At 33.1% G+C, this 25,190-nt stretch overlaps 3 protein-coding genes across 5 annotated transcripts; 2 read left to right on the top strand and 1 right to left on the bottom strand.

Annotated features, from left to right (window-relative positions):
* Nucleotides 1-3,259: 3,259 nt before the first annotated feature.
* On the top strand, nucleotides 3,260-14,588 carry LOC115719195 (probable ubiquitin-like-specific protease 2A). The gene is made up of 17 exons (XM_030648141.2): nucleotides 3,260-3,595; nucleotides 4,969-5,028; nucleotides 5,162-5,421; nucleotides 5,606-5,696; nucleotides 5,807-5,856; nucleotides 6,885-7,082; nucleotides 7,150-7,225; nucleotides 7,764-7,872; nucleotides 8,233-8,307; nucleotides 8,857-8,988; nucleotides 10,086-10,286; nucleotides 10,385-10,440; nucleotides 10,523-10,616; nucleotides 10,794-10,884; nucleotides 12,334-12,453; nucleotides 12,900-13,256; nucleotides 13,603-14,588. The coding sequence occupies exons 1-17, from the start codon at nucleotides 3,382-3,384 to the stop codon at nucleotides 14,260-14,262; spliced, it is 2,844 nt and encodes a 947-aa protein (XP_030504001.2). The 5' UTR covers nucleotides 3,260-3,381; the 3' UTR covers nucleotides 14,263-14,588.
* A 1,200-nt stretch (nucleotides 14,589-15,788) lies between these two features.
* LOC115719511 (uncharacterized) lies at nucleotides 15,789-17,559 on the top strand. Its single transcript, XM_030648588.2, has 4 exons — nucleotides 15,789-15,961; nucleotides 16,598-16,769; nucleotides 17,016-17,132; nucleotides 17,228-17,559. The coding sequence occupies exons 1-4, from the start codon at nucleotides 15,849-15,851 to the stop codon at nucleotides 17,402-17,404; spliced, it is 579 nt and encodes a 192-aa protein (XP_030504448.1). The 5' UTR covers nucleotides 15,789-15,848; the 3' UTR covers nucleotides 17,405-17,559.
* A 1,839-nt stretch (nucleotides 17,560-19,398) lies between these two features.
* On the bottom strand, nucleotides 19,399-24,989 carry LOC115719510 (UBP1-associated protein 2A). 3 transcript variants are annotated; one of them, XR_009686068.1, is made up of 3 exons: nucleotides 23,266-24,989; nucleotides 20,198-20,610; nucleotides 19,399-19,968 (listed from the first exon to the last, which is right to left on the bottom strand). XR_009686068.1 is itself a non-coding variant. In XM_061109969.1 (2 exons), the coding sequence occupies exon 1, from the start codon at nucleotides 24,790-24,792 to the stop codon at nucleotides 23,266-23,268; it is 1,527 nt and encodes a 508-aa protein (XP_060965952.1). In that variant the 5' UTR covers nucleotides 24,793-24,989; the 3' UTR covers nucleotides 19,399-20,610. The 3 variants fall into 3 exon arrangements, 2 of the variants coding, with proteins under 2 accessions (XP_060965952.1, XP_030504445.2); XM_061109969.1 differs by having other exon boundaries at nucleotides 19,399-20,610; XM_030648585.2 differs by lacking the exons at nucleotides 19,399-19,968; nucleotides 20,198-20,610 and adding an exon at nucleotides 20,683-21,027.
* Between the last annotated feature and the right edge of the window lie 201 nt (nucleotides 24,990-25,190).

Raw genomic sequence — 25,190 nt, 5'->3', positions numbered from 1 at the left:
ATTGTTGTACAAAGTTTGCATAGACATGAGATTGATTGAAGTAAGGCTTAAATATTGAGAAAATATAATCATTATTTGATTATAGCCTGGAATATATTTTATGAGGATTTATAAGCGTCACATAAATGTTGCAACAAAAGGTTATTTATTTGGAGCTCCTAATATAGTGAGAATTTGAAATAAGCCTTATCTAAAAATTCTAGAAGAATTTAATACATGTCTTAAGTGATATAAATTCTAAGTCGCGCGCACTATATGACAAAGATCTTTGTATGAAATAAAGGCATGTAAGTAAATTATTGTTTGAAAAATACGTATGGTTGTCTATGCAGTATAAATACGTAAATTATACGTTGTGATAGACTCTTGAAGAGTTTTTGATTAATTGAAGAACAAACTTTTATTTCTTTTGTATATCGAGAAATATTAAATGTATAAAGTTTGTTCATTAGTATTGAAGTCCTGAAGTACTTCATATGTATCAAGAATTATAGATATATGATCATTTGATATGGAAATTAATATCATAAAACAAGATGGAATAAATATATGGTCTTGGAGTACCATCATTGTCACAAATGAAAATTTGTAGTACCATTAATGTGTTATGTTCATATCTACTTGAAATTTTAAATTTTCGTATGAACAAAGTTGTGTACACACATGAATGATACAATTAGTTGGATAAAGACTAATGTTCCACGAACCCCTCATCTATAATTTAGAAGTCCATACATACTCTGGAAGAGTTATAGAAAATATATGATCAAAGATTATATATGGTGATATTTTAAAAGTGATAACAATAATCTTATGAGATATATTATCACCAAAAGAATTATGGATCATATGTGCATGAGGGGGAGACATATTCATGTTGCACTCTTTTTCCCTTAGTTCAGGTTTTGTCCCAATGGGTTTTCCTGGCAAGGTTTTTAACGAGGCAACTTGCAAATAATTATGAATATGAAATACATATTGTACTCTTTTCCCTAGCTCAGATTTTGTCCCACTGGGTTTTTCTGGCAAGGTTTTTAACGAGGCAACTATAAATCATGTTAACATACTTGCATTTTATGAAGCAAGTAGAGAATGTGTGTGAGTGAGATCATTGGCATAACATATTCGGGAAACATATGGATTGCACTCAATAAAGAAGTATCAACCCAAACAATTCTCTATGGATAATACTGCTTGCATCGTTCAACTAAAAGGAGGTACATTGAAGGAGATAGAGTTAGAACACATTTCACGAAATTCTTCTTATACGCTTCAAGAAAATGCATATTGGTGTTCAACATATTCAATCAAGTGTCAATCTTACAAACTTATTCACAAAGCTATTACCAACATCAACATTTGAGAAGACGGCAGACAAGATCGAAATTCGTCGATTAGAAGATCTCCACAAATGCCTAAATGAGGGGGAGTTAGTTTACACTATACTCTTTTTCCTTTGATCAAGTTTTCAGCAAGATTTTTAATAAGGCAGTTATTATGGACATCCAAGGGGGAGTGTTATAAATATTATTAATTATGTGGATGTCCAAATCTTTTATTTATTACCATTAATTGTAATTAACATTACTCTTTTCTTAGTTTCCCTTTTTCTTAGTTTCTTAATATCTCACTCTTGTATTTGTATAAATAGGGGTTCACCCCATTGGAATAAACAACTCAGAAATTCTCCTTCACTTTCTCTTTCTCTCTACATCTTCTTCTTCTTTCTTCTCATCTACTTTATATTATATTATATTATTTTATAACAGCCGCAAATTACCCTGAAAGATATAGAGAATGAAGTATAAAATTTTCCAAAAGTATTAGGGAAATTTGAATTTATATGTATACATTTGGTGCACATTAAATTTTTTGAACACAAGCTTATTATAATTAAAAAAAATAGGCACACTTTATATTAATACCCATAATACCCTTCTGTCTTATGTTCTCTTCTCTTCTAACTTTATCATCTATACTCTCTATTTCCATCCATACCGATGGTGGTTCGATGGAGGTCCGATGGTGGTCTAATGGTAGCCCAATGCTACCCATTTTTTTTTTTTTTTTTTTTTTATGTTTTTGTACATAAAATGGTAGCATCAGGCCACCATTGGACCACCATCGAACCATATTCTATATTTATAGATGTTAAGCTCCATTCATTAAGTCGGCAGGAAGGTATCGGACCACCATCGGACCATATCATATATTTATAGGTAGCATCGGGCCACCATCAGACCTTCATCTTCAACCTTTGCTCATTTTAACAACAGGAAGGCATCGAGCCACCATTAGGCTTAGCAAAAAAACTAGTTTTCTGACCAAAACTCAAATCCAGTTGTTTTTGACCCTAATTCTAACATCAACTCACAGATAACAGAGATTAATCATACAATTTATTCCTTTGACAACATTGCTCATGGAGAAGCCATGGTTGATGGAAAAGTCGTTGGGACCGCAGTGGTCATTGGGTCTGTGGGTCGTTGGGTCTGTGGTCGCGGTGGTCATGGAGAGAAGGGACCGAGATTGTAGGTGGTGGGTTGTGGGTCGAGCCCTTGGGTGAGTTTAGAGAGCGAGAGAGGAGAAAAGAAGAGAAAGGATCAGGTATTTGAAATGAGAGATGTAAAATTGAGTTTTATAAAATGTTAGCATATTCTATATTAGTTAATTTAGATTTAGAAAAATAATTTTAATTGAAATTCCCAAGTATTATACAAAGGAAAAAGGCTAATTAGGACTTTTGCCTCCTAAACTTTAACATGTACCAAATCATGCCCCCTGAACTTTTTTTGTCGTTAAAAATTTCCCTTGAACTATTGAGATTGTTAGATTTAAGGACTTTTGTCTAATTTCATTCAATTTTACTATTTCAGTGATTGTTTATGTACTGAAATATGCTCATCAGACTTTGATATCTATCAAATCATGCCCCTCGAACTTTGACATGTTCTAAATCATACCCTTTGAACTTTTATCTATGTTATAATTTTTTTACTGAAATTAGACAAAAGTCCTTAAATCTAACAATCTCAATAGTTCAAGGGACATTTTTAATGACCTTAAAAATTTAGGGGCATAATTTTGTACATGTCAAAATTTATAGTCAAAAATTCTAATTAGCCAAAAAAAAAAAAAAAAAAAAAAAAAAAAAAAAGAAGACCACCAAAATGAATATGGTCAATGTGACCGGATCCAAAGAGTAGACCCGTTCCTTTCTCTCCTTTCCAATATTATATTATTACCAAAAAAAAATCATATAAATTTAGATTTAATTTGAATTGTGTTTCCATTAATGGCTTTTTTTCTTGGGTAGGGTAAGGACTAAGGACCGACTCTGACTCGGATTCCAAACTCTCTTCACTCACTCAATCCACGACCATGAATGAGAGGAAGAAGAAGAAGAAGAACACGACGACGAAGACGGCAGCGGAGAAAAAGTTCGGCGTGTTCGAGTTTGACGACAACGATATGAACATCGAGCAGGTTCCCAAAAAGTTCCCTCCTCGGAAACTCGGAATCCATGGAAACAAGAACAAGGCTAATAATATTCCCGATCAGTCCCCCATAAACAAATACCACGTTCTCGAAATCTGTAAGTCCTTAATTCAATCCCTTTTTTTAGATCATTTTTTTTTTTTAAAAAAAAAAGTGTTTGTTTTTGGGTACGAGAGAGATTCTCTCTCTTTCATTGTTGGTTGGTGGTAAATTGGTAATGGGCTTTTATTCTCTTCTTATTTTAATGTGAAGCTATTTGATATTTCTGTGCATGGGATGGGATTTTAAACTTCAAAGCATTACTGGTTTTAAAAAATTATAAATATTTGAAAGTTTACTGCTTCATGTTATATATCGAAGAACTGGAATCATGGTAGAGAAAGGGGCTTACTGGGTGACTTAATTTAGAAATAAGGAAGGTTAATCGGACTGGAAGGTTGCTCTTTCCATTTATTTATCTTGCTATGAATCTATGATTGATTAGTTGCTCATCAGGTTATTTCTTAATCTGTCTGATGTCTTTTTTTTGACATGTTATGTTTGATTGTGTTAAAATATCAAAAGGGTGGATGGCTTCATATCAAGTTTTCATGATGTATATTATTAGTATTAATGGTAGTTGTTGCTGATTTCTTTTTCACTTTCTCATTTTGATGAGAAAATATTCTTTAGATTGTTGTTGTTTATCATTTCATTTGAATTTGGAAGAAACTTTATTTCTGTTTATTCATATACGTATTTATCATTTGAATGTTACATAAGTTAACAAGATTGATGAGACAAACCAGATTGGTTGAAATGGATGAGATTGAATGGGGAATAAGTTTCCACTGGTGTTTTGTTTTTTTTTAAAGAGTATTAAACAAGTGGAGAGCCAATTTTTATTTAAATGTTGCAAATTCTCAATTCCAGCTTGCTTAAATACTTTTTTTTTTCATTGGGTTTGGAAACTTTTAAGTAAAGAGATGTTTATATTTAGCTTCTATAACAATTTGGGATGATCTCTATTGAGTTGGCTGTGTGCACCATAAGCTTCATTTCCTGCCATGATGGTTTAGAGATGGGACGATTAGCTTAAACTTGATTGCATCTGTAGGAATTTAGTATGTATATTCTTTTTCATGAAATGTGATGTATTGGATTTGTGGTTTGGGATTTTATTTATTGAATAATCTGCTTGGGATAGGGTTCTTATTTTGAAAATGCATGCAGAAATGTTTATTACCATCCCTGGTCAACTTATCCTGAGTGGAAGCCTACTCTTATATTTATTTATTCTGTGTAAGAAATATGTCATGGAACCAAACCTAACACTTTTGTTGTTAAATCATATATTCTTATAATAGCAGTGTGAGTTAGTAAAATTTATCATTTTGCTTAATATCAGATTGCCTTGTTGAGTTACTTCTCGTTTAAAAATTTATATGTGATTGTTGAATATTTCTAAGTTTCTGCAAGTTTCATCTGCAGTTGCACGTGGCACTGAGAATGTACACCAGGATGCTGAAGCTATTGATGTTGATGGTGAAGGTAGAGTTTCTTATTGCTCAAACCTCACTTTTCAGTTAGCTTTCCAATATTCCTGTTTATATAATTACTCCAGGGACAAGATTCCTGAGGCAGGTAGCAACGGAATGTTAAGACGCTCATCCTTATTGTGTAGGTTTCCACTACTCATATTCTGCTGTATCTCCAAACAATACTCGACTTGGAGATAGTCCTGTCAAAGTGGAGAACTCTGGGGTGGATGCCTATTTGATATCTAGCTCTTCATCTCATAAAGTAAATCGCGATCCTAATGGTGGTTTCCAGTACACATATTCTGCTGTATCTCCGAACAATACTCGACTCGGAGATAGTACTGTCAAAGTGGAGAACTCTGGGGTGGATGCCTATTTGATATCTAGCTCTTCATCCCATGAAGTAAATCGTGTAACCTTGTTTCTTGTTTTAATTTTATATATCTTTCCAGTATAAATTATAATCATATAAATTTTGGAGGAATTTTAACTTGATTCAGACATTTAATTTTTGAATAAGTTTCAATTGAAGTTCACGATTCCTCATTTAGTCATCTGTGATATAGTAACAATATTTTTTATTGCAGACCAAGCGATCTGGTAGAATATCATTTGAAACCCTCAGTACTGAAATGAGCTCTTTGTCAACTTCACCCTTTTGCTATGAAGAGAATCAAAGTTTGTCTATTCTTCTCATGCTAAATATAACTAATGTGTCTGAGATTGTATAATTTTAGTTTTGGCATACAGTTATTTCTTTTTTTACTAAAAACTCTCCATAATTTCAGTTTCCCCGGAGAAACAACAAGTACAGGCAGATTGTGGTGGACATAAACTTGTAAGCCCTCTTCAGTTGTTTATGTTTTCTACTACTTAATTTATGAAAAAATCGAAGTCATATTGATAAGCATGTGAAACATAGTTAATTGAAAACGAATTGAGTAATATATGCTTCTTTTTTTTTATTGTTCTTTGTTGAATTAATGACTCATTTTTTTTTCTTGGATGTGAGTACCTCATCTTCTTTTGTAATGTTTTTAGTTATTAATGAAGTTTTTTTTTTATGAAAAAAGAATCTAAGTCATTGATAAGTACAACAATAAATCCCTGGGGCCTTCTTTTTTTTTTTTTTAAACAAAGTGGTTGTTCTTGTTTTTCTTTTGTACTACAATATATGTACGTGGACTTAAACCTGAACCACTCAGACATATACATTCATCTACACAACTACTTGAAGTAGTCTTAAGTGGCAAAGTTGATGATCTAGTTACCTTTAAGATTGTTGTACTTTTTTCTTATGATAAATTATCATTGATCTTTGAATTATTACGAGATTGGCTTTACTCAACAATTAGCCATTACATTGTATTTTGAGCTTGATTTCAGATACATGCCTCAATGCAATTATGCAACTCATGTATCCTCATATTTATACTGAGACAAAATTGAGTGAGACTTGCTGATGTTGTAATTGGTAGCTTTTCGGTATCAATAAAAATTAAAGTTGAGTGTTGGAGTTTAAAGCTAGTGAGCAAGTAGAGTTTTAGGAGGTGTTATAAGAAGTGAACAAAATAATATAGTACAAAGGATGTTCTAAGTCATCTGTGTAAAGTCCTACAAAGGGTATAAAATAGTAAAAATACTGCAAGCCATAGCAACATATAGTACAAAACTCCTTACTCTTGAAAATACAAAGAGTCACCCGATGTTAGGATTTCTGGGAGTTTGAGATTTAGCATCGATTTGTTTTTTGTTTGTTTAAAGCTCATAAAAAGCTTCTAGGAGTTGGTTGGATACTAAGTGTTTCTTTACTTTATACTGATGATGGTAGTTCTTAACCGACATTTTATTTATTATATCTTGCAGGATGACAAAGACAAAACTGTTAAAATCTTCCCTGAATTTTTTTTATATCGAGACATACAATATATGAAATCTTGCTTAACATTTTCATGCCACTGCATCAAACTAGAAGGTTCCCCTTTAACTGGGACTCCCAAAACATTCTCCTTTCAGTGGGCTACTGACGATATTATTAATATTGAATCAGATTGGTCTGAATCGGTGGGTTACATTTTCTCTTCCTATTCATTACTTTTACTTTAGAAATCTAAATGTTTTCTGGATGCAGGTCGAAACTGCCCTTGTTGTCCTTCATGTTAAGTTAAATACTTCAAAAATCAAAGGAAATGCTAGTAAAACTTCAGGTTAGTGAAATTGTGGAGCTGCAGTAGTGGAAATTTTTCCTTAGCTCTTATAGTTTAAATTGTGTCTATGTTATTTTCAGATTATTGTATTTTTAACATTTTTCTTCAAAATTTCATTCCTAACTTTGGTTCTTTTGTTGATGATTGAGTATAACATATCAGAGAGGAATGTATAAGTACATTGGAATATGATCAGCATTGCATATTAAAAAGTAAAACTATGTATTGGATGGATAAAAACTTTTCCCGTGTATTGTGTGGTTAGAACTTTATGTTTTTTAGTCAAGTGTTTCTTCATTTATTTAATATTCCAAATTCCAAGAGTATATGTGGATCATTTACTTGTGGAAATGAAGATGGATCAAAAAAGAAAAATCATCGAGAGTAAATTATATTTGTTGTCTTTGTTAATGTTCCAAGAAGTAGAACCATCTTTATTTTGCTGTCAGGAAATGTCTTTTAGCAAATTGATCTCTCATGTAGTAATTTTGTTTTTGTCAATTTGTTGTAGCAGTAACTATCTGTCATACACTTGCAGGTTTTGAGTCATTGCGGTTTTCAGTTTATGACCCTGATTGGGCCGAGACACTCGAAGCAATCAAATCATTAGGTGTGGGATACAACAATAAATGGAATATTGATTTTGAGTGCGTTTTCTATTGACTCATGAAATACTTATCAATTTTTTCCCCTTCTCTATTTACTTTTGTGTTGATGGATAACTATTTTAACATTTTAATGGTAGAACTGATCATGTATGAATTCATTTGGAGCTGTATTATCAATGACAATCTGATTATTTTCTTGTAATTTGTTAGAAATTCACCTTTTATTTCTATTTTGGTGACCAAAAAGGGCTTAAATTTTATGTTTTCACTATTTGCAGGGGACACTTTCTTTTCCTTTTCTCATTTACTTTCAAAAACACTTTTTTCCCCTTTGTTTATAAAAAGATTTCGTATGTGAATGTGAAGCATGCTGTATACTTATCATTTTTTCTTTCGCAGTGATAACATACCAAGTGGTGGAAAACATTTGTTTGGGCACAGTAGCATGCTCTCTCCTACGAGTTCCATATCTAGGTAAGACGAGATAAAAGCTCTTATTATTTGATGTTGAAGGTTCACTGGTTCACCCAAATATCTATGACTATGACATAGATTCTGAAAGTGCTATAAACCTTTGATACTATTTGTTAGTTTCATGTCCCTCTCCTCAAGAAAAATATAGCTTCTGATTGTGCCATCCTTTAACACTTCGGTTGAACCTACTCTTCTGTTTACTAACTGGTATACCAGAGTCACGAAAATAAGACATTTTATTGCAGCAAAGAAACACAAACACATCCAGGTAATTGGAGAGATGTTGTTTCTCTCCTAGAGCTTATGCTCGGTACAAATAAGATTGAACATGCCCAAACCCTTGCACTCCTAATTTATCTACATAGAATTTCCTAATAAATCGGATTCTATGATGATTCTATAATAATTATGATTCAGACTTTTCATAAACATCTTTTATTTCCCTAAATACTCAACCCACTAAGATTGCCTATGTTGACCATAGGATGTCTATCACTAACTGCCATAAGTTATGTAACTTAGTCCGCCATGGTGCTTTTTGTTTTCCAGTTATGATGAGCGTTTTGAAGATGTTATCTATCCTGAAGGAGATCCTGATGCAGTTATTATTAGTAAGAGAGACATGGAGCTTCTAGAGCCGGAGACATTTATCAATGATACTATAATCGACTTTTATATTAAGTAAGTTTTGAACAATTCAACGCTCTTCATTATGTCAAATATCAGGTGCCTACTTTTCATTTTTAACCCCTAACCGGAAACAATATTAATTTATAGGAAAAACTTTCTTTGATTGATAAATGGTTTTTTCCCTTTAGCTGTCTCTGTTTTTTACTACTTTCCTTCTACATATTCTAATTGAATAAGTTAATATTTTAATATTTATATGTTTGCTTGGATTTTCCAAATGCTAGCTCAATTCATGCACGATCTTAAAGCAAATAAGTCACATTTCTGATTTGATAAGAACTTATTTAATGCAATTGAACCTTACTGCACCCAAGTTTGAAAATAGTAAAAATAATAAAAAGTGTACGGAGGGAGGGTGCTTGTTTGGTATTTCATGCATTGGTTCATATAGACATGTTTTCACGCTGATTGTAAAGATCTAAAAGTTTCTCTTTATCCATGTCGATGGAAATTTTGATTTAGCTTAAATGCGACACACATGAAATAAACTGTAACAATTATTATGTTTCTATTTTTCTATTTTAAATGTGATTAATGCAAAAGAATTCTTAAGCTAAGTAATTGCAGCGAGATATTTTTTCAACAATTTGGAGAGTGCAAGTGCTGTGCATTTTTTGACTTTACAAATTGAAGTTCATTTCACAGGCATGGCCTAAGATATTCTTGACTGAACAAGACTGATGCTTGAGTATTTTTGATACAAGTATCGGAAATAGTAGACGGGCTCAACTTTCAAATTTGGAGAAATTAGAAAGTGCAGTTGCAAATTGCAATTGCAGAGATTTGAGCATAGATTACTTATTTTTATTTTAAATTAAAAATTTGCTTGTCTTCACATGCATACTCATATGTTGACATGGATTGAACATCCTTATTCATTGAATAATTTTATTAGAGATCTGGTAATGTTAGGCAATTAAAAAGGCGAACCTAGAAAATTGCGATAGACAATTATGCTTGCAAGGCTTGAACTAAGGAGTTTCTCTGCTATAAGGACCATTTGAATGAGGCTATAAATATGTGGTTGACTTTGTTCTTTTATGATTCAATAGTTTCAGATAAGCAAGCTGACTATAAGTTTCTCTCAGGTATCTGGCGAACAAGATTCAATCAGATAAAAGGCACCGTTTCCATTTTTTCAATAGCTTTTTCTTTCGGAAACTTGCTGATTTAGACAAAGATCCATCGAGTGCTTATGAAGGCAAGGCAGCATTTCAACGTGTTCGTAAATGGACGAGGAAAGTCAATCTATTTGAAAAAGACTTCATATTCATTCCGGTAAATTATAGGTCAGAAATTATTCTGGAATTTTGTTGCTTGCATCTCTAGAGGATAGCTGTTATGATATTGTTCTCTGATGAGAGTTATTAATGCATTCTGATTGTAGTCTTCATTGGAGTGTGCTTGTCATCTGTCATCCTGGTGAAGTGCATAATCTCAAAGGTGAGAATATATATGGTTGTTTTTTTCTAGTTTGTCTTCATAAAGGTTTTCTTTGGGACTTTTTATGTCTTGTGATTTGTAGGTGAAGAATCTGAAGCCACATCCAAGGTACCATGCATATTGCACATGGATTCTATTAAGGAAAGTCACAAAGGCCTGAAGAATCTCATCCAAAGGTAGGTGGCTAATAGATCTTCACCTTGTGACATTAGTAGATTTTCTATCATTAGTTTGAGAATAAAAAATGAGATTTATTTTCTCTTATGCTCGTAGATATAACTGATGACTCTTGCACAACTGACACTGATTTTGACTAAATTTTGTTTTTTCACGTCTATCTCACGAAAATGTAGTTACCTATGTGAAGAATGGAAAGAGAGGCACGGTGGTGCAGCGGAAGATGTTTCTTCAAAATTCTTAAAATTGAGATTTGTTCCATTGGAGGTATTCCCTTTGCTTTTTCTGTGCAAGAATTGTAGTTTCAAAGGAAAAAAGCCAATTAAACTTTGAATCTTTTCTATTCTCCTATGGAAGCTTTTCTTTTAACCCTATTATTTTATTGTACAAAACCTCAACTTAATATAGTGAGATAATGCAAGCAATAGTGGATAAAAATACCAACTGAAAACATAAAATAATTATAGAAAGAGAAAGCAATTTCATAAAATTAATTAGAGAATTGAATCCCTTGAAGCTCTTTTACCTAGAAAAGCCAAATGGTTACCCAGTGTGTAATTTTGTCCCAAGGCCTTTCTTCAAAGTCAATTCTCTTATTCTTTTACAGCCATATTGACCATGCTGCCTCCAGATCATTCTTCCACAAAGCTTCTTAGCTTTATTACCTATAATATCATAGGTCTAACAATTTACGGGAATAGTGGGGTCTACACCTAAGATTACCGAACTCCTTGAGAATTCTGCGGCATAATTTTGAAGAGAATTACAATTTAGGATTAGTTGATTCGATTAGTGTTCTCCCCACTCTTTTGCAAAAGCACCACCCTTGAGAAATCATTTCAAAGGGTCTCCTCTTTTAAAGTAATTCATAATTGTAGGCTGTCCTGAGATGACAACATTTCACAGTTTCTCACACCAATCTGGTCCAAAAAGCTGTGAAATGACAATGTAATATTAGGTCATTGGAAGCCTCATTTTTCATTTATATGCTTAACACATCACCCCAGATAAAATAACTAAGGAGGCTTTCTTCTTTGGAAATTATCTTGAGTTTTCAATCCTGCCAAAAGAACTAGCCAACTAAACAATTATGAAGAATAGGCTTCTTTGGGGATTATCCTGAAGTTTCAATCTGATTACCTATCCTGCAGTCTGATTACCTCTGAAATATGCAACAACTCCCTCCCTTAGTTTTAGAATGGAAATCTTGACCTCTTAAGAGGCCACACTTGAACCTTAGGCATTTTAGAACCTGTGGTGTTGAGCTAACACATTTAGCATGGATTCAAAAGAACTTGTTTGGCATACAAGACGGTATCTCAATACAGTTAGGAAATTATCTTTTGAGGGGACATCTAGGAAGTCCTACTTTGTTTTCATCTACAAGTTTATCGTAATCATTTAATCGTAGTCATTCCTTTGAATTGGTTTGTTCTTTCTCTGGTTGCATTGTAGTTTCCATTGTAGCCAGACAAGGAAATCCTATATTAATAAGACTATTATACGAAATCATGTCTCACTAAGCTTTTCTGTATATTTTCTTTTTAATTTATGCAAATTCTTATTTAAAGCGATATGTAAGAGTTGTTATGAAATGTGCATATCAATGGCTAGTTATAAGTGTACTTTTAGTCATATTCAGTTTTTTTTTTAATCTATTTCTTTAAGACAGCATCATTTATTGACTTTATTTGTTTTATTTTAATTTTGATTCAGCTGCCACAACAGCAAAATCTATTTGACTGTGGTATTTTCTTGCTACATTATGTGGAGCTTTTTCTGGAGGAAGCTCCTCTTGAGTTCAGCCCCTTTGACATCTCCAAGTATTCCAAATTTGTAAGTATTCTCATTTTATTTAAACTTTTTAAGAATTATATGTGGTGATTATTATCATCACCATCTTCTTTTTTGCACATATAAGATAAGATGACTCCTGTTGTTTTTGTTTTGAGGTCTTGTTGGTTTTGATGCACCACTGCATCAAGTAAGAAACAGCCACATGCTTACCCATTCTTTCTAACTTCAATGGTGCCATGCATTTTGCTCTTCTAGTTTTCTGGTTTTGAAATGTCGGAACTGATTCCCGCATAACCTATTATACATTAACTGTATGTGCTATGATTGCATTGGTAGAGTAAGCATAACAAGAGTTAGTACATTATGGTATTAATACTTTTAAGAGATATCTCTCACCAACCATTGGTTTTTTATTGTTTTCTTAATCATATCGATTTGCTGTCATTGTAAAGTAGCATACTAAGAATACCTTAACATTTTTCCAGTTAACTAGAAATTGGTTCCTACCTGAAGAGGCTTCTCTGAAAAGATATGTATTGAAGAAGCTAATTTATGAGATCCATGATCATTCTCATAAAACACATCTGGCCGATAGCATTAAAGAATGCCCTTCCGTAGTACCCAATGAAACAGATAACCAAGAAGTTGGAGTGATCTTTCTTGAAAAGATAGGCATTGCATCCATTTCCAATCCTGATGATTGTGGAATTTCTTTGTCAGAAACTTCACTCTTAAGAGGTGACCAGTGCTATAGAAACTCAGATGATATTGCCTGGCCGTCGACTCATGCAAATCTACAGCTATCTGTTCCTTATGATAGAAGTATCTTGTCACCGATCGAGGTAATTTATCTTTTGGTTAATTTCTATTTGGCAACAAGCAAAGGTCCATGCTTATTTGATTATAAAGTTATCTAAATACACATTACCTCTCTACATTATTCCTTCCTTATGATTTTCTAATTAAATCAATAGAGGTAGTTCAAACAGTCAGGCATGTGGTTTGCTCTCGATATTTATTTAAAGTTTATGTCTTTGCTTGGAATTTGCATATCATTTTCCGCTCCTCGAATATTTTTAGTGTTAGTACAGAAAGGGGAACTCGTTAAAAAGAAAAAGACTTCCTGATTATTATGATTCCTTTAAAATGAAATTGAAATTTGTGACCTTTGTGTTTGCCTGTAAATAGGAAACTGAAGAAGCTGGAGGTCAAGAAACCAGGTCGCCATTAGATAAGGAAGAATATCACCAAGTCGGGGAATCTACATCTGATCTTTTCTCAAGGTTCCATATCGAAGACTTAGAGACGTTTGGGAACAATGAACTCCCTATAAACTGTAGGGAAGTTAACGAGGGGGATCCAATATGTGGAACATCTAGTGGTTTTCCAACGTTGCAAGAGATAGGATTAGATGTAGTTATTCCAATCTCACTGCAGGATATGGAGAGACCTGACCATTTGGCTGAACCAGTTAAGGAAGAGTGTTCTTCATCCTCAGGTAAAGAACTTACTGTTATTGTTGCAAATTCTTCCGAAGAGGGTAGTAATGAGATCGGTTCTACTCCCACTATCTGCATAGAAAACGAAGCTTGTGTTGTACCAGATTCTGAAGAGAATAGTTATGATATCAGCTATATCCCTTGTATCGATGTAGAAAATGATATCGACGAAAGGGGTAGGCCAACTGAGAACATCATTCGGAAAAGAAACATCATTCGGAAAAGTACCAATCCTCCTTCAAGCAGTGGCAATGCAGTGTCAGATTCAGACGAATTGCCAACTACAAAGAAGCAAAGACACGAGGCTCGCATAGGTGGAAGACGAGCCACTGGAAGTGTCTCAAAATGATTTGCAAATATAAGGGTCTTGTGAATAGGATTATTGGCTTTTTGTATATCTGGTTTGAATAGTATTTCTAGTGCTAATCTAGTAATGTAGGGAGGTAGATAGAAAGTATAAGTTAGTCTAAATGAATTGCTAAAAAATGTTTGAAATCAAGTGTAGGAATATCATCATAGTTAGTTTAAAAACAGTCTCCTTATTGGTATAGGTAGAAGCTAATCATATCATAGTTTCTTGGCTCAAAAGAAGCATTTTCTAGTACACATTATTATGTTTCTACCCATGTTTTGATTAATTTTCCTTTGGTTAATACAATGGTTCATGCTAAATGTAAATAAGAACTTTGGGTTGCCGTATTATATTAAATTATATTAAAAAAATGTTATAATACAATTCAAACAAAAGGTTTGGTAGAGCACTAAATAAATGTATGACATAATACGATTCAAACAGAAAGTGTACCAAACGGACCTTAATGGTCTCTATAGTCTATATCACAAGTTGCCATTATTTCCTTTATCTTTAACTTGGCCAATTCAATTAAGTGATGAGTTTCGCTTTGGTTTAATTATTCATGATTGTCGTATTTCACTTTCTTTCATGAATAATGTTAGTTTATATTTTGTTAGATGATCAATAAATTGAGCTACATATTTTGTTGTTAGGAATTCTTGATACTACTCTTTGATCATAGCATTTTCGAGCACAATGTTCTTGATGAACTTAGTGTTATTTTGTACTCAGAATGCTAAATTTAATGAAATTGATATTTCAAAAAAAAAAAAAACTTGGCCAATTCAAATTTTAGAACTAAAATGATATGAATGCAAGGGCACTTATGTGGCTTTTGAATAAGGTGGCGTTTGGTTGGAGGTAATGAAACGGAATAGAATGGAAAGAAAATTATTTTTATTTTATTTTTTTAATTGGTTGCATTTTAAAGTATTAGTATACTGTATGTGATTCTAATAGAATGACTTTTTTATTATTTTAGTGAAATGAATGTTTTTTTTTTGGACCAATAAAATAGAAAGAATAATCATTTCAATGCAAGATAAAAAAATTAATATTTTTTTTATCAATTTTTTTATAAATTTTAAATTTGATTCTATTCTTATTCTTTTTCCTATATTTTTATTTCTCTCAACCAAACGCCTCCTAAAGTGACATTATAAATTTTTCGGAGAAAAAAAATTAAAATACTTACTTACCACACATATACTAAAGAAAAGTCATGCGTGTAACAAAATATTTGAAATTTGTATTCGGCATTTGAGTCCTTATTCGAATTTTCTTAAAAATTTACAATTGGTCCTAAATAACTTCAACTTACATTATCATAAAAAATAAAATAAGTTACTTTTCTTTTAATATCGAAAAAAAATAAGAAGTGTACCGAAATGTCACTTTAATTATTTTTTATTTATTTATTTATGTAAGGATGTTAACTATAAATTGGAAGAGATAATTTTGATTAAATTCACTATTTAGTTTTAATTTATTTATAGATAAATATATATATATATATATATAGAGAGAGAGAGAGAGAGAGAGAGAGAGAGAGAGAGAGAGAGAGAGAGAGAGAGAAAGAAATGGTTGAGGAGGCGAGGGTGAAGACAGAAGCTCTCCAGATAATGGGAGTGTTTCATGTTCTTCCTAGACTGGTCGTCTTCGATCTCGATTACACTCTCTGGCCTTTTTACTGGTACAACTTCTATACCCATCTCTTCTTTCTCTTTTTTTAACTTTTCTTTTCTTAATTCCTTATTTGATTTTTAACAAATACATTCGAGCAAAGTGATTTCTTTCTTTCTTTCTTGAATCTTGTGTCTTAAAATAATCATTTTCATTTGAAAAGTCAAAAAGTAAATTAAAATTTTAGAGCTTTGATTGTTATGCTTGTATAAATACAAAACGAAAAAAAAAAAAGAAAAAAACTGTAGTCTAAAACGAGAATTTCAGAAATAACATTGGGAGTTTATGCTAATTGTTGTGTTGACATGCTTTTATATGAAGTAATTGTATTTCAGAATTGTATTATATATCATATTTTTATATAATACTATTATCCTAAAATATTATATATTTAGGTACCATATATAGTTTTACATACAAAAATGGCATAAAATACAATTCAATTATATAATATAATACAATACGATTTAATACTACGTTCCAAACGAGTCCTTAGTGATTATGATATTGTATTGTATTGTTTCTCTATTGCCCAATTCATCATTTTCCTTTATAAGAAATTTCATATGTTTGGCCCGGGACAAAATTTCATGTTTGTGTAAATTTTAGAAACATGTTACAGATTTGAATCTATACACTTTTGTAGTGAATGTCGCTCTAAGCGCGAAATGCCATCTCTGTATAAGGATGCTAGAGGCATATTGCAAGCATTCAAGGAAAAGGGTGTCGATCTCGCAATTGCTTCTCGGTCACCTGCTGCAGACACAGCTAAGACGTTTCTTGACAAACTCAATATTACAAACATGTTTGTAGCTAAGGTGAGACATGGTTTTTGTGTGTGTGTGTTCTATAAATATTATTTTCTTTGTTAGAGAAATTCGGTGTCCTTGGAGTTTTACAATGGTATAGTGACCTTTTATCAATTATGTATAGCATAACTTTTTGGTTCCATATTTATAATGTCAACATGAATGGTTTGCCAGGCCTGAATTATTTGAGGTGAAATCATCCATCACAATTTGATGAAATGATATACATTGAGAACTATTATCTTCATTATGCAGGAAATTTTTTCTAGTTGGACTCATAAAACAGATCACTTTAAGAAAATTCATTCAAGAACTGGAGTCCCCTACAGCTCAATGCTTTTCTTTGATGATGAAGATAGGAACATCAAAGAAGTAAGACTGAATCAAAATGTTTGAGATTAGGCATCACATATTGGGTGAAGTAGATTCAAACCTTTTAATTATTTCGTAATGCTGATTAATTACAGGTTTCTAAAATGGGGGTGACAAGCATTTTGGTTGGTAATGGGGTCAATCTTGGAGCACTAAGGCAGGGTCTCACTGAGTTTTGTGAAAATGTGAATACTTCTGAGAAGAACAAGCAGAGATGGATCAAAAAATTCTCTGGAAATTCAAGTTCATCTGATAAAAATGAGAAGAAATGAATTAAGATGATGATTTAATGATTGTTGTACTGATTTCTCAAGATATGCTTTCTTGAATACTAATCTTCAACATGTTACAATTATTGATGTAATTTATAAAACATTCAAACTAGTCAATTCTAAATTCTACTATTAATTGTTTGTTGATACTGCAATCTTTTTTCTATATTCATTATTAAATTTTTAGGTTATTTCCCCAAAAAAAATCTGCTATAGTTGAACTATTCTGTTCACTTGCACTTTTGACAGATCACATACTCTTTTCTAATCTCTCACATTATTGGGGCTTCTTGTTTAAAATATATGTATGTAATACAATGTTTGATTAAGACCAAAGAACATAAGACTGAACTACAATAGTTGAAGCCAGTAAATTACAATAGTTGTTAGTAGTATTGTAAGTTTGTGCGTGTTGGTTCGGCCCGTATTTATTTGTGTTTTTTAAAAAATAGGTCGTGCCATAAAAAAATATGGATCGTGTCGTGCCAACATTTTCAAAGGTAGACCCGACACGGCCCGGTATATTCGTATCGTGTTTGTTCGTGCTGCCTCGTATTTCTTAAACAAGCTATTTTATTTTCATATCCGGACTTAAATTATAGCATTATTTTTTCATTTTTTTTTTACAATTACTAAATTATGTATATTTCAAAATTTTAGTTATATTTATATAACTTTTGAACAATATTTTACAGATAATTATATAAAAATATTATTAACATTAAAATTTAAATATTTACTTATAAATAATCAAATTTTATACCATGCCCTATAAATAAATTAATATATAATCTTAATTGTTTACGTTTTAATAATTTAATTATAGAACTAAAATATTTAATATTATATTTAATTTTTATTATTATTTTAACTTATTTGGAATTGATAAATTCATATCTTATTATTATTATAATTATTATTAAATTATTAAAGTGCCGTTTGGTAACACTTTTGTTTTTTAATTTTTTAATCACAAAATGAAAGTAAAATTTTTGTTTTTAAAAATTTATTTTTGAAAAACAAAAATGAGTTCTGTAATCACTTTTATTTTTCAATTTCAAAAACAGAAAACAAAAGTGTGTTCTGTAAAGTTCATTTTCATTTTTATTTTGGGAAATTGACATGGTATACTAACTTTTGCTATTTTTTTACAAAAATACTGCCAGGCGGTATTTTTTACTTTTTTACTGTGTTTTTTTATAAGTTTTATACTACAGTATACTGTGTTAAGTTTTCACTGGTGTTCTACTGGTGTTTTACTAGTGTTCTACTGTTGTTTTGAGTTATACTGCTTTGTGTTTTACTGGTGTTTTATAAAAACACAGTATTTTTGAAAAAAATTCCGTGTGACAGTATTTTTGTAAAAGTTAACCCAAATTCCAGTATTTTTGTAAGTTTCCCTTTATTTTTTGATTTTTTTTTAAGTTGGATCTAGGTTCGGGGTCGGATTCGAGTCAGAAAGTAGGTTCAGCACCATGGCTGTGGGGAGGGGATTTGGGTCGAGGTCTGGTCAAAGTCCAAAATATTGATTAAGAAAAAAAGCTGATTAAAAAAAAATTGAAAGTGATTTTTTTTACTTTTAAAATTTTGATTTCTAATTAAAAATTTTAAAAGTGAAAACAATTGTATAGAACATGATTTTAAAAAATATTCACTTTTTCAATTTTAAAACCAGAAAACTGATTAAAAAAGTGTTACCAAACGCCACCAAAGTTTTTTAATATACCATGCCATACTTTTCAAGCTTGTCGTGTGTCATGCTTTACAAAGTAATCTATTCGTGTTTACTTTTCTAACTAATCTATTTATGCTTACATGTCATACCTTTCGTGCTTCTCGTGCCATATCGTACTTATAGATATATTTTTCGTGTCGTGTCTATTTGTAAGATCGTGCTGTGTCATGCCCAAACCCGTATTTTTTCATGCCTAATAGTGCTCGTACCAGTTTCGTGTCATGTCAAAATACCTAGTTCGTATTTAAAGCACTAGTTATTAGTAGCATGACCAAAAGAAAATGCTTTATAAGGGAATGTTGTACATACATTTAATGCACAATGAATACAACAGAGATTTACAAAATAATGAATCTTCCATTTAGCCAAGCAAGCTGCTCAGTCTCAGAGTTTGTTGATGCAAATAGACCAACCCAAAAGGTGTACTCAGAACCTTGAGGAGTATCCATGATTATATAAGAATATAAAGAATCCATAAAGGTGAAATTATGACACATCTTTTTCAAAACACTAGCAGGTATAACTGTCCAACATACTAAGGTTGCTTAGGATAGGATTCATTCTTCTTTCTTATATCTGTCTCTCCTTCAGTGGTGATCTTTCATTGCTACTTGATTCAAGTTTCTTTGTTGTAGCTGAAGAAGAAGTGATAGTAGCATTCTCTCCGGTACTATCGCAACTTTCATCAGCCACAATCGAATACATTTCTGTTGGATACTCTTCTTTTGACACTGGCAACATGTTCCTCAAGACTTTCATCATTTCTCAAAGATTAAGGGCTTGAAAGACATAAAAAGTTTGTTGAGGAATGTTCTGTGTCCCAACATCACTGTATTCAGATGGAAAGTTGTCTCAACAATGACCCACAAAATCTTTGTGAGGCACTAACAATGAAAAATGCTCAGCCAAATGCAGACATTGATGAAGTAACTCAGACACTTTTGGAGAAGAAGAAGAAGTCTATAGACAAATGATGAATTGCCTTCTTGTACAAGATGAAATGACAGACATGTTTAAGAAAGAGAGAGAGAGAGAGAGAGAGAGAGCGAGAGGCTTACCCGAATATTCCAAGAGAAAGACATGAAACTTAAAGATCTCCAACAGCAGGTTGAATTACTGGAAACCAAATTAGCAGCAGAAGCAGAAAAAATGGCAGCCTGCCTACAAGATAACGAGAATCAAGCCCAAGTTGCAAAAGAAGAAAGTATTGGCAGAGAAAATCTGTTAAAGCAAGAGTTCAGAAGAGAACTAGAAGCTGCAACCGTTGCACGGTTAGATGCAGAGAGAGTGCTTTTCAAGGTTACCAATGAGAAAGACGATGCCATAAAAAACCTCAAGTTATTGGTAGCTTCACTGGAGCAAGACTTCACAAATCTAGCTGCATCCTTTTTTTCAGATGTTGTAGAAAATCAGGTAAAGATTGATGTGCTTATGGAGGCATTAGAGAAGGGGAATGTCACAAATATCGGTACTGAAGACAAGGACAAAGAAAGTTTGATGGATAAACAGAGTATGACAATATGTTAATAAGAATATCGAGAAGTAAAACAGAAAACAGGTACTTGGTCATTCAAATATTACTTGAGAGTAACATATTTAAAACCATTGAAGACAGTTCTCACGCTTAAAATTATAGTTGTTCCCCAACACTTTTTCAAAAAAGAAGAAAATGAAGCCAAAAATTATTAAGTCACTACAATGTTTTGAAAATATCTGCTGGGGGAAATAGTACTAATAAAAAAGAGTACAAGTTTGAGAATCTGATATTTTGAGTAGGTAAATAGTCACTTATGAGTACAAATTTAAAGACGTCGTTTGCAAGAGTGCCTAGAACTTCAGAAGTATCACCACAGTCCAAAACTAAATGATTGATGCATTAATGAGAGATCTGCACAACGAATACGTAAGCATAAAAAGACTAATTTCAAAAACAAAATAGTTACAGTGGGAAGCAGAGTAAAAGAATAAAAGATTGTAATTCAAGCTGATAATCCATACTTTCATTAATGGGAAAAAAGAAATATTATTAAGCTTACTCAACTGGAAAAAGTATTGTTTTTATACAAATAAGAGCATCTTTATTCTTTAATGAAAAGACATTTAACCCTTCTTCCATATGTCAAAGCAACTTAAGGCTACATGATATGAATGATAAAGATCCTCTTAAAAAAATTTAGACTCATCACCCTTCATTTCACTTTCGAAACAAGAAAAAAAAAAAAGGAACAAAAATGTTGTCGAGCAAATTCCTTACGGAAGAGTAAAATGTATTAGTAAGACAAACTTTGAAGATCTAGATGTTAAAATACATATAAACAACACACAAATATTGACAGGAGCAAGTTCTCCAGATACAGATATACAAGCACCTGCTATGGATGAGACTTACTCTGCACTAGCAAATCAATAGTGAAAGTAAAAATAGTACTGTTAATAGAACAAGAAGACTATGAAAATCTAAATGCATGTGCATCTATTAGGCAGCAAAGTACTCAAAACATAGATGCCCTCATGTAATCTCCAGCAAGTAATAAGAGATTACTATAAATTATATTTCCAACTTATCTCTTTATGACACATCAAACTAAAGTGACTAAATTTAACAGATGGCTTGAACTGAAAGATGGGCCTCTTGCTGTCCTTACTACATCTACCCCCACAAAACTAAAAGTTTCTAAGGATTCTCTGCTAGGAAGAGACATTGACATTTGTCAATCTTAGACATACACATATTGGCCAATTTTATCTCCCATTATATAAACATTGATGATGTAGAAAAGATTGCAAACTGCAATCAAAATTATCAGTAACATCTAAAGAATATGACAAGAAAGGGTCCTTATTGGAACAGACAACCTTTACCGCTAAAATTACTTAGATTCCCTAAACAAGTAGGTAGAAATGCTCCACAAACAATTACAACTGACAACAAATAAACCAACAAAATCAACCAAATGAGAGAAAATGTCATTCGCATCTGCTACCAACAAAGTATAGTTTCTCTCATCGATAAATTTGATCTAAAAATTAACATCAAGCTAATGTTCTATTGCTAAATACTAAATACAGGTAAAAATCCTGAAGTTTACTGAACCAAATCACTTCAACTACAGAGGAAACCTTTCAAAACAATATTAAACATAAAATTACTGGGTATTTCTTACAATAACCTATTATACATTTCCAAAAACAAAAATAGTCTAAAATACTTTCAAATGAAGAATAGCCTACTTACTTTATTACAAAAGGTTAATACAAATATCTTAACAACATATGCACGCAAACAACAATAATAATTGAAATTATTGTAAATAGACATATTAACATGAATCTAGATAAAGGTTCTTCCCACTTTTACAAGATGGAACTTAGAAGATCTTCTTAAACAAAAATATTGACAGGACGTATCCAAAAAGTCCAAATTCTGATACAAGAGTTTTGCCAGATTACTAGAGTGCAATTGATAGACAAGTAGAAGATTTAGTATAAATTTTAGAGCAGAACCACATGTAAATTTTCAATTTTCAAAATAAAAGTAAAGCATTCAAACACCCACGTAATGAATTAATAAAGAATATTAATAGGAACAGAAAACTTGAACATTGCCGGCTCATCTATATCAACCATATATTTTACCCTCGCCAATGAAATGAAAAATCTCACGTTACCTTTTAGAAAAAGAAAAACCACTTTCTTAATGAGTTATCGTTTAAAAGTAAGAAAGGGAGGAAAAGGTTAAATGAAAAATTAACACTGCTTTCACATTGACCAAATTAAAATATTAGTAAAATTGTACTTAAAAAAGTTGGCTTATAGTCGCACTTAAAAAAGACAAATTGACTGAATTTAACAAAAATGATATTGGATTTCAACAATAATATTTGTTAACTCAAATACTTTATTTCACTACCAATGGTGAAAATCTCAATGTTCCCTATAGTAAACCATAAAGCATGAGGAACAAACAATTAAAAGTCAAGCAGATTAACAGTTCTGAAACTGAAACCTAAACCAAATGTAGAGACTTCCATATAATATAATTTAGTTCTGAAACCTAAACAAAGCAAAATAACTAATAAATGATTAAAACATTTTGTAATTGGTACAAAATAAATCAAACACTCACCTAATGACCCATGTAAGGTGCCCCAGGGCCAGGATGAGGCCTACCACTGCCCTGCCCCATTTGTGGATTCTGGTACCCACCCTGCATTACTTGTTGGTTCCCATAGCCTCCAGCTGCCTGATTTGCGTACCCCCCAGGTGGCCCAGGCTGATTAACAGGCGGTCCGCCAATACCTCCAAGCAAATTTCCAATACCTAAACCACCTCCCTGGGTTGCAAGCAATGCGGATAAGGCTTGTCCAAGAGCTGGGTTCAGTGCTTGTTGGCCTGCCACTCCCGGGTTGAAACCAACTGCAGGTGCAGGTGCCGAAGGAGCCATCAAATGGCCTGGTCCCGTCCCACCTGTTGAATACTTATTCTTCTCTTTCCTGGGGTAGTATTGTTGATGATGGGGGTGATGCTGATGTTGATGCTGAGTCTGATGATGTTGATGCTGATGCTGATGTTGATGAAATGGCTTGCCGCTCTGTTTGGGACCGTCTATGGCCTTCTGGCAATGTAAAGTAAGTCCCTCGAAGTTCTTGTGAGGCTCCTCGAGAGCCCTTCTGGCACTCTCTACCGACCTGTAAACGAAAAGTGCAAATCCCTTTGGTTTCCCAGTATGCCTATCAAGCCCCAATGGCCCTTCCTCAACATCCCCAAACTGTTTGAAGTATTCAAGCAGTTTTTGGGGATCAACATCGGCAGAAACATTGCTAACGAAGATTTTCCTCTGAGTGTACTCAGACACGGACGAGACAACGGGAGGTGGGGCAGGGACAGGTCCTGCCGAGGCGAGCTGACAAGAAGTGGTCCGGCTCCCAATCTTCTTCTGGGGTTCCTTAAGGGCCCTCTTGGCACCAATCCGACGCTTGAAGAGGATAAAAGCATAACCCTTTGATTTTCCAGAGACTCTGTCGGTCACAGCTTTGCAATCTTCGATCTCACCGTACTTGCTAAACTCCGAAATTAGGGTTTCCGCAGTGGTGTCCCAACCAAGGCCATGGACAAAGATCTTGCGGTGGGCCGGGTCGGCATCGGCGAGATCTCGAACACACTCGATGAAGTCCGGGTACTTATCAGCAGCTTGCTTGACGAGAGAATGGAGTTGCTCCTTCGAAAAAGGTTCAAGAAGCTTCTCCAAAGGCTCATCATCATCTAACCCTATTTCATTTCCTCCTCCATTAGCTTCATTTTCAGCTCCTTCATTTCCGACTCCTTCCGCCGAAACGTCACCGTTTAGGGTTTCATTCTGGCCCTCATCGTGTTCCCTATCCTCCTCTTCCTCCTCCTCTACCACCTGTTCTTGTAATTCTTCATCTACTTCTTCCTCTTCTTCCTGTTGTTCTTCTTGGTCCTCCTTCGACTCGTCTACAACCATTTGTTGGGGTTCTTCTTCCTCTTGGATTGGAACGCATTGGGTTGGGTCTTCTTCTTCGGGTTGGAGCTGCGGTTCCCCATGAGGAGGGTCCGTAGATGGAGGCGGTTGGGGCTCAGGTGCTTTGGAGGTTTCCGGCTCTGAAGGTCGGAGCTTTCGCTTCTTGGCCATGGCGGTCCTTCAGGTTAGGGTTGTTTTTTTTTCTTCTTTTGTTTTTTCCCAGAGAGGAATCAATAGATACCCGTTATTTCTAGTAACATATAATTGGACTAAATTTCTTTTGATATATATATATAATTTTTTTTGGTTAAAAAAAATAAAATAAATAATAAGTGTTTTACAAAGTCAAACGACCTTTCTAAGTTTCTATGAGTTTATGCTAATTGTTGTGTTTGGCATGTTTTTATAGACAATGACATTAGTGATTAGCGAGTCCATGTGCGTGGTGGCGTTAGCTAGTAATTATATGGAAATGTTTTGTGAGTAGCAGTTAACATGTTTAATTTTTCGGATTTACTAATTGGCGAAACTACGGCGTGTCGGTCGGTTAGTGTTAGAATCAGTTATTT

The sequence above is a fragment of the Cannabis sativa genome, chromosome 2, assembly GCF_029168945.1.
Source record: "Cannabis sativa cultivar Pink pepper isolate KNU-18-1 chromosome 2, ASM2916894v1, whole genome shotgun sequence".
Classification (NCBI taxonomy): Eukaryota; Viridiplantae; Streptophyta; class Magnoliopsida; order Rosales; family Cannabaceae; genus Cannabis; species Cannabis sativa.
This window is presented reverse-complemented; position numbering and strand designations above follow the sequence as displayed.

Bases quoted from the DNA above. Each gene is read 5' to 3' on its own strand.
- LOC115719510 (XM_061109969.1), bottom strand. From the start codon at position 24,792: ATGGCCAAGAAGCGAAAGCTCCGACCTTCAGAGCCGGAAACCTCCAAA.
- LOC115719195 (XM_030648141.2), top strand. From the start codon at position 3,382: ATGAATGAGAGGAAGAAGAAGAAGAAGAACACGACGACGAAGACGGCA. The intron at 5,697-5,806 runs GTTTGTCTATTC...CCATAATTTCAG, and splicing joins TTGCTATGAAGAGAATCAAA to TTTCCCCGGAGAAACAACAA. The intron at 7,873-8,232 runs GTGCGTTTTCTA...TTTCTTTCGCAG, and splicing joins AAATGGAATATTGATTTTGA to TGATAACATACCAAGTGGTG.
- LOC115719511 (XM_030648588.2), top strand. From the start codon at position 15,849: ATGGTTGAGGAGGCGAGGGTGAAGACAGAAGCTCTCCAGATAATGGGA. The intron at 15,962-16,597 runs GTACAACTTCTA...ACACTTTTGTAG, and splicing joins ACTCTCTGGCCTTTTTACTG to TGAATGTCGCTCTAAGCGCG. The intron at 16,770-17,015 runs GTGAGACATGGT...TTCATTATGCAG, and splicing joins CAAACATGTTTGTAGCTAAG to GAAATTTTTTCTAGTTGGAC.